The sequence below is a fragment of the Quercus suber genome, unplaced genomic scaffold (assembly GCF_002906115.3).
Source record: "Quercus suber isolate HL8 unplaced genomic scaffold, Cork oak 2.0 scaffold_228, whole genome shotgun sequence".
In the NCBI taxonomy this organism is placed as follows: Eukaryota; Viridiplantae; Streptophyta; class Magnoliopsida; order Fagales; family Fagaceae; genus Quercus; species Quercus suber.
Window position 1 is genome coordinate 853,816 of NW_027069686.1, and position 8,973 is coordinate 862,788.

Sequence of the window (8,973 nt, forward strand, 5' to 3'; positions counted from 1 at the left end):
TTCATTATCCAATTAATTAGATTACAATCTAAGTTAAACCATGCATATAGTAATTAAAAAAAAAATAAAAAGAATTAGATTACACTAAGTCTACAATTCTGCAATTCAAGATGCATTAGACTTCTTAAAAAAATTAAGGATTACACGGATTAGATGAAGAATTTGGATTATAATTAAATAAGATTTTTATTAACTTAGTTTTTCAGATCACGTCGGAGCTTATCTCCCACTTGTTCCTTTTTCTTTTATGCACAACAGCTAAGGACATCGACTGAGATAAAAGACAACAAAAGAAACAAAATTGAAAGTGTTTAGAAACACCACTTGTTCAAAAATTTAAAGAATATTAATTGAGCTTATCTCCTACTTATTCGAATTTTTAAAGAACTCTTGAAGCTCAAGTTTTATATAACAAGAAATTCGAGTTCCACTTGAACTTCTAAATTTTTGCCGTCGAATCCTTGCCCTAATTTACACCGTCACAGCAGCAAATATGCGGGACACGATAACAACCGTTAGCTGCATCCCGTCATGGCGTTCGTTCTCCGCAATGAACGGCTTTATTTCGCGTTGGTTCTCCGAAGTAACGACTTTCTCAGAAATAAAATCAAAAACTCAAAACACTGAAACTCAGCTAAATCAACTCTTATAAATTGAATTTTCCATCTCTTACTCTCTCCTACCAAACACAAACTTTAAAAAAAAAAAAAAATGTCTTCTCCAACTCCATCTTTTTGTCCAATGTACCGCATAGGCTATTCTCTTTCCCCCAAGGATGTGCAAAGCTTCATGCAAAACACTTTACTCGATCACGCCAAACAACGCGGCATCGATCTCATCGAAATCGATCCCACCAAGCCATTAACTCAGCAGGGACCTTTCGATAGCATCATCCACAAACACTACGACTCCGACTGGAACAACCAGTTGCAGCAACACTCTCTCGATCACCCAAACGTCGTCGTAATCGACCTGCCGCAAGCAATTGAGCATCTCCGCAACCGTGTCTGCATGCTTGATGTGGTTACCAGCTTGAAAATCCCTCAAGGGAACCAAACGTTTGGGGTTCCATATCAAAGAGTATTGGAAGAGTCGGAGAATCTAATGGATTCGATTGAAGAATTAGGTCTCAAGTTTCCGTTGATAGCGAAACCGGTATTGGTCGACGGCAGTGCCAAGTCTCACGAGATGTTCTTGGTGTTCAACGAGAACGGGTTGAAGAAACTGAAACTGAAAAAACCAATTATGATGCAAGAATTTGTAAACCACGATGGAGTGATTTTCAAGGTGTATGTGGTGGGCGATCACGTGAAATGCGTGAAGAGGAGTTCGTTGCCGGATATATGCGAAGAGACACTGAATAGCATAGCGGAGGATAAGGGTTTCTTGTTGTTTTCGAAGATATCGAATTTGGTTGCAAAAAATAATGAAGCGGAGGGAGGTTCTTCTGATGAGGTGGAGGGATACTGCTGTGGAGTGGAGAAGCTTGTTGAGAAGGCGGAAATTCTGCCTTTGGAGTTTGTGATGGAGTTAGCCAAAGGGTTGAGGGAGGCAATGGGGCTTAGGCTTTTTAACTTTGATTTGATTAGGGATAGTAGAGATGGGAATAGGTACTTTGTTATTGATATCAATTACTTTCCTGGGTACGCTAAATTGCCCGAGTATGAATCGATTTTGGTGGACTTTTTTTGTGATCTTGTGGAAGAGAAGAGGAGGAAGGTGGAATTGGATGTGAAGGAGAATCATCATGAGGAAGAAGAATTGTGTGAGTAATGCATGAGTGAGGTGACTAGGTTGGATTAATCATTAATTAATGGGGTTTGGGTCAAGAATCTGGATGGTGTATATTGTCTAATGCTTTACTCAGCTGGATGGTGTATCATGTTTGTTGTCCAATGGTTCTGACCCTTGAGAACCTTTATGCCTTTTGTGTCAATTCCATATATTATATTCACTGCGCCACATAGTGGTACCTTTCGAATACTTCAAGTGCGAATTTAAGAGATGTTTTTCCAAGTATGTTCCTGTTAGGATACTTGCTCATATTTTTATTGGTCACAAAAATTTATATCATGTTGAATGCATAAATATGAGAGGAAGAAACACTATTTTCTCATGATCCGAGAGTATCCAAAAATTACTCATAAGATTGATACATGACATCTACATTGTTTTTATTTTAAATTTACATAACATGAGCTAGATATCAATTTTAAAAGTGATTAGTGGTTAAATGCACTCGGGACAGGCCAGTGTCCATTATGTGTTGGGCAAGGAACACCAAAAATTTAGATGCAGCACCAGTCCAATTTATAAGAAAGAAGTGAAAGGCAGTTTCTTCTAAAATCAGCTTGTTTTTACTACTCATGCTTCACAGCTTAATTCATTTTTCACTGTCTGATTACAACATCAATTGATAGCAACAAATAAACTTAACCGCTAATAAACCAAAATAAAAGCTGAACCACCTGCTAAATCTTCCTAAAGACGAAGAAGTCTTTATTTGATAATTAATCTTATGACATACTAAGAAATTTAATCTAACTATCATCAATTAATTGTTGATGCCTCCAAGCTGATCCCAGATTCCCTTCAAGTATTGGCTTTATCTTGGCAACCTGTTCTACAACAGCAATATCAACCTAAGCAAGCTACAATTCCCTCTCCATTTACCCCTTAATAAGTACTTTTCCCCAATCATCATTCCTAGAGAATTGGTCTTGTTTAGTCTCTTTTGCAAATTAAAGGGGGGGAAAAAAATACAAGTGAAATAAAGAAACAAGGATAAAAAAATAAAATAAAAACAAAACAAAAGCAAGAAAAGAAAACATAACAACTTAATAAACATTGGAAAGTACATGTTCTACTCCTTCAGAGCATTCACAATGAAGGTTTCATAATAGCTAAAAAGTCATTTTAACTCTCCCAACCTCAAAAATATGCTTTATCAATGATGCTATTTCTAAAATTTTTAACTAAAATCCAATAATAAATTACTATGTACAGCCGTTATTGTAGCAACAACTTAAAAATAAAACTCGATCATTTTTTAGTATCTCTCTCTCTCTCTCTCTCTCTCTCTCTCCCCGCAATAAAATACTCAAAAATTCTCTCTCTTGCCTCTATCTATCACTTTCTCTCTTTCTCCTCTCTAAATCTCCTCCTCTCTTCCTCGTCCTTCTCTCTCATGGTGGTCTGATCTTTGCTTTGGTGGTCTAATTTTTGGTGATAGGATCTATGCTTAGCAGGGCTTTAGTGGTTCGATTTTCATCGATTATTGGTGTTTTGTTTTTGTTTTTCTGGGTTGTGGTGGATGTTGTTGTGATTTTGGGCTTGTGATTTGGTTGCGATTTTGGTAGTTAGGGCAGTATGGTGGCAGTGATTGTTGTAGCTGTGGTGACGGTGGAATGGGTTATGATGAAGTAAAAATCGTTAGTCCTTGTAAGTGTGTCCAGATGGAGTTGAATCCTTGTTGGTGTCCCTGCAAATATGGAAATATGGCTCCCTCAAGGTGGTCACTGGTGCCTGCCACAACATCTTCGATGCCAAAGTCAGTACAAGGAAGCCTTTAGAATAATAGAATAGTTATGAGTGATTTTAGGAGTGTCTATGTACCTCATGTTGGTGCTCTGTGGTCTTTATATATGTTTCCACATCTTCTATCCATTGTGGTTGTTATTGTGATTTTAATGCCTCTATTGGTAACGCCTCATGTTCAATAATGTGAGCTTTGATGGGCTTTTAATGGTCTGTACAGCTGGTTTTGTAATCGTCTGAGTCATCATTGACTACATTGAATAGCTTTCTTACCATCTTCAATGCCGTGGATTTATTAACATAGATATTTGGTTATCTCATTTGTGAGAGAGAGATCGTCGGTTCTATCAGGTTACGTGATGGGTGGTGGCTAGTCCTTTTTTTTTTTTTTTTGGTTGTGGTGGCTAGGGTAGGTATCTGTTTGCTTGGTTGAGAAGGAAAAGTTTGAGTTTGTTGTAAGTTTTGCATGAGACAGAGAGAGAGACATATATTGAAGAATAAAAAAAATATATTTAAATGAAGTAGTAAAAAAAATAAAACTTTTGATATTTGGTATGTAAGGACTCAACTTGGATTGACCCTGAGTGATGGGTTTTCATCCCAACAAGCCCAAACAATAAATTTATAGAGAGTGGGTTGAGAGGTTTAGGTGCTGGCCGTCGATCACCATGCATGAACTTTTCTTATAAAAAATGCTAAGAGTTTCTTTACAAATGGGGGAATGCTCCTCGGCCACAGGCTGAGGAGGCCTGACTGTTCTCTCCCTTTTTCCCTTTTTTTCCCCCCTCCTTCCTTACTTTACTAGCTTTTCTTTTATAGTTTTCATCTTCCTATCTCCTCCTTCCATCTGTTGATCACCTATTTACTTTTTTTCTAGCCGTCCGTCCCATCAGAGGCCTTATCGGTACTCAAGTGGTTCACTCTGATCAACGTTATCCTGCCAAGGGGTTACCTCCCCATTAATGCGGCCAGGGGGGGTTAGTTGAGTGCATTAAATGTGAGAGCGACAGCTTACTTTGGGGTTAGTTTTTCCCCAAAATCACCTTTGTCAGGCCGAGGATAAGGTGGTCCTCGGCGTGGATTGGGAAAAGAGGCTTTCCCCCACCTTAGCCACAAATAGCCTATGCTCCTCGGCCTGGGCCTCGGGCCTGCTTCGTGATGGGCCGAGGCTATCAGGCCCATGGGCCCCACAATAGCCCCTCAAAACCCTGCTGCACGTTCCCTCGGACGGGAAGGAGGGTTTTGATACCTGCGGGTTCATGGACGAATTGCCCCACTTCGGTTTGTACTGATGCTGGCGGCTTTCTGACTGCCCGATGCGCGTTTTTAGCGTTTCAAGACTTAATGGGCGCCCACATTAAATTTTGGCGGCACCACGTTTTCCACTTTCAACGGCATGATCTTTTGCTTTTATGAGCAAGCGGTTACATTTGGGGAACCTAAGGGGGAGTATAAATACCTGTTTGAACCTAAGGGTTTCATCATTTTCGCGCTTACAATTATTGATGCATATAATTTGAATCTGGTTCGACTTGCACACTATCTGAAGAGTACCGTTATATTTCTGTAAGTCTTCTTTTTCAAGTGACCCCAAATTTCCTTGATTTCACTCTTCCTTTTCTCTTGTAGAACTTTTAGTTGTCTTTGGGGAATGGGTAAGTTTAAGAAGTTGGTCGAGTCCGATGAGATGATGAACAAATTCATTGTTGACTATGGAATACCCAATAATGTGAATTTGAAGTACTGTGAAGAGGGAGAGTGGTACCTTAGGAGGAGGGAGGGTGAAGTTGTGATCCCGATAGTTGCTTTCGTAGAAGGAGGGATGAGAATCCCTATGAGGCCGGTGACCCTTAATTACCTTAGGCATTTTCGCCTGGCTCCTACTCAGTGTGCCGTGAATGTATTTAGGATATTAGTGGAAAAATAGACCAAAAAAAAAAAAAACAATAATATATATCATTCCCACTCTTTAAAAAAGACTCATTAATTAGAGAAAATATTAAACACTCATCAAATTGACCAAATAAAAGAAAAGAAAAGATTAAAAAAGAAAAGAAAAGATAATGATATGTAAAGGATAATGATAACAAAGTAAGAAAACCAAATATAAACCAAACAACTCTTTTTCTTTTTCTTTTTTTCTTTTTTTGACATCCAAAGATAGAACCAAACAACTCATAAAAGCAAACGTAATTTGCTAAAATGTAGATAACCCAATAGGCATGAGGCATCTAAATAAAGGTCATCAAAGATGCTTACATATTTGCCATTGACTATATTTCAAGTCCAAAGTCCAAACAGTCTGTTGGAGTTCAAGAATAGAGCACATGAAAATCTTGAATATCCACACCCCAGTGCACATTCCTTGGAGTTTAAATAAATAAGGGTAAATTGCAAATTACACTCCTAAAATTTAAGGGTGANTAACAACACATTTTTTTACATTGTAATTTAAAAAAAAAAAAAAAAAAACCCCACTCTCACGTTTTCTTACATTCCTGTTGTTTTGTTCAAAATTCAAATATGAGTTATTTAAATTCAAATTACTTTTTTAAAACTCAAATTGATATTAAAAAAAAAAACATTTTAGTTGAACTCTGAGTTAGAGTTTAGAGGAAAAAAAAAAAAAACTTATTCTTTTAATGTTTTTTAGAGTCTGAATGTAAAATAGTGCCTACAAAAATAGTGCAAAACTTTTGATCCAATTGATTTTTGACTTTTTTTTTTGGTGAGGGGGGTAACAGTATTCTAATTAACTTGAAGCAAGTCTAACCATATCCCAAAAACATAAATATATATCTGAAAGAGAGTAATAGAAGGGTTATTTTACTTTTATAGTATTGCACAAATTATTTTATTTGAGATAAAGCTCCATTACAAGAAAATTTTGTTTTTGTTATTTTAGCAAGGCAACTTCATGATCACATATAGTAGCAATTTTGTTAAAATTATCTTTAATTCCTATTATATTTAAGAGTAACTATATATCAAGTATAATAGCCATGAATGAGATTCCAAATAGCTCAACTAATAAAAATTTGATTTGGTATACAAAAAACTTATTTGATATATTAACTTAATGATAAAAAATAATCAACATGAACTGAAATTATTTCTTATTTATTTTTAAAAAAAATTATAGCCACAAAAGGCACTAGAGATATCATTTGAAAAAAAAAAAAAAAAACCTGAGAATAGGTAAAATCACTTGGAGTCTATCAAAATTGATCTAATTAATTCTTGACAAGATCAAATCACTTTTATGATATGATTTGCCAGTGCATCACATAGATTAGTGATTTATTAACCAAATAAATATGATAAGAAGTAAGAGCTACACTTTTCTAGGACCCACCTCATATAGAGTTTGTTGATATGGCATGAGAATTGGATAGAGTATGAAAAATGTAAGGTACAAAACCTGAGAGGAGTAACTTGCATGGAGCATCATTCATGGATTCGAAAATTTAGGTTGGAAGTTGAAACTCGAAAAATACTGAAATTATTATTATTTACTAGCCTATTAGCATGCGAACGAGGCTCTTCTATATTTTTTTGGAAAATCTAATAATTTGCATCTATTATGATTTAGGAGTACTACATTTTTCAACTCTAAATAATATATAAGGGTGTAATGAGTGTTATGCATTTGCAGATGAAATAATTTTTTATAATTAAAAAATATACTAATTTTAAATTATAATGAATGTAAATTATTAATATTTTGTTTTTAAATAACCTCTTAGAAGCTAATTATAATATAGGATGTTAAAATAAATAAAATAGTATTTTAAATCGGTAAAAGCTAAAATTTTTTGCTTTCTATGGCTATTCATAACAATAAATATGTGTGAGAAACGTTAAATTGACGGAGAAATTTCACTCAAAATTAATCATATGCCATGCATGTAAGCCGGAAATGTGTCACTTCATTTTTTTGCCACCTATCTCAGCATGCAGAAACTGCAGCAACCTTTAGCATGCAATGCAGCAAATCCTTGCCTGTCAATTGATACCTTGAGTCACCGCAGCACGTATGCGGGACCCGATAACACCTTTCGGCTGCACCACAGCATCGCGTTCGTTGGTTCTCCGCAATAACAACTTTCTGTCACAGATATCCAAATCAAAACTCAAATCACTGTCTGCCGTTTATTCTCAAAAACCCTGAAACTGAGCTCTAAATCAACTCTTACGAATTGAATTTTCCCTCTCTTACTTTCTCTCCTCCCAAACACAAATTAAGTAAAAAAAAAAATGTCTTCTCCAATGTACCGCATAGGCTACGCTCTTTCCCCCAAGGATGGGCAACGCCTCATCCAAAACTCTTTAATCAATCACGCCAAACAACGCGGCATCGATCTCATCGAAATCGACCCTGCCAAACCCTTAGCTCAACAGGGACCGTTCGATTGCATCATCCACAAAATCTACGGCTCCGATTGGAACAACCAAGTGCAGCAACTCTCTCTCCATCACCCAAACGTCGTCGTAATCGACCCGCCGGAAGCAATCGACCATCTCCACAGCCGTGCCTCCATGCTTGATGTGGTCACCAGCTTGAAAATCCCTCAAGGGAACCAAACCCTCGGGGTTCCAAATCAAAGAGTATTGGAAGAGTCGGAGAATATTATGGATTCGATTGAAGAAAAAGGGTTCAAGTTTCCGTTCATAGCGAAACAGGTGTCGGTCGACGGCAGTGCCAAGTCACACGAGATGTTCTTGGTGTTCAACGAGAACGGGCTGAAGAAACTGAAACTGAAAAAACCATTTGTGATGCAAGAATTTGTGAACCACGGCGGAGTGATTTTCAAGGTGTATGTGGTGGGCGATCACGTTAAATGCGTGAAGAGAAAATCGTTGCCGGATATATCCGAAGGGACGCTGAATAGTATGGCGCCAGATGAGGGTTTGTTGTTGTTTAAGCAGATATCGAATTTGATTGCGAAAAGTGATTCTTCTGATCAGGTGGAGGGATATATTTCTGGAGTGGAGAAGCTTGTGGAGGAGGCGGAAATGCCGCCTTCGGAGTTTGTGGTGGCGTTAGCCAATGGGTTGAGGGAGGCAATGGGGCTTAGGCTTTTTAACTTTGATTTGATTAGGGACAGTAGAGATGGGAATAGCTACTTTGTTATTGATATTAATTACTTTCCTGGGTTCGCGAAAATGCCAGAGTATGAGTCTGTTTTTGTGGATTTTTTTTGTGATGTTGTGGAAGAGAAGAGGAGGAATGTGGAATTGGAGGCGAAGGAGAATCAAGAAGTGAGAGGTGGCGAGATTAAAGAGAACAAAACACTTGTGTGAGTAATGCTTTGTGTGTGTGTGGGGGGGTGAATAATCAAGGTGACGCGGTTGGGTTAATCGTTGGTGGTTTACTCAGCTGGATGGATCAAGTTCTTGACTCTTAGAGTACCTTTTTTTTTTTTTTTTTTTTTT

At 37.3% G+C, this 8,973-nt stretch overlaps 2 protein-coding genes across 2 annotated transcripts; both read left to right on the top strand.

Annotated features, from left to right (window-relative positions):
* Window positions 1-581: 581 nt before the first annotated feature.
* Window positions 582-2,012, top strand: LOC112006602 (inositol-tetrakisphosphate 1-kinase 1). Its single transcript, XM_024038885.2, has one exon. It carries the CDS (start codon window positions 712-714, stop codon window positions 1,771-1,773), a length of 1,062 nt encoding a protein of 353 aa, XP_023894653.1. The 5' UTR covers window positions 582-711; the 3' UTR covers window positions 1,774-2,012.
* Window positions 2,013-7,452: 5,440 nt separating this feature from the next.
* LOC136070362 (inositol-tetrakisphosphate 1-kinase 1-like) lies at window positions 7,453-8,868 on the top strand. The gene has a single exon (XM_065780228.1). The coding sequence runs from the start codon at window positions 7,795-7,797 to the stop codon at window positions 8,839-8,841; it is 1,047 nt and encodes a 348-aa protein (XP_065636300.1). The 5' UTR covers window positions 7,453-7,794; the 3' UTR covers window positions 8,842-8,868.
* The last annotated feature ends 105 nt before the right edge of the window (window positions 8,869-8,973 follow it).

Coding starts and splice junctions, on each gene's coding strand:
- LOC112006602 (XM_024038885.2), top strand. CDS start 712: ATGTCTTCTCCAACTCCATCTTTTTGTCCAATGTACCGCATAGGCTAT.
- LOC136070362 (XM_065780228.1), top strand. CDS start 7,795: ATGTCTTCTCCAATGTACCGCATAGGCTACGCTCTTTCCCCCAAGGAT.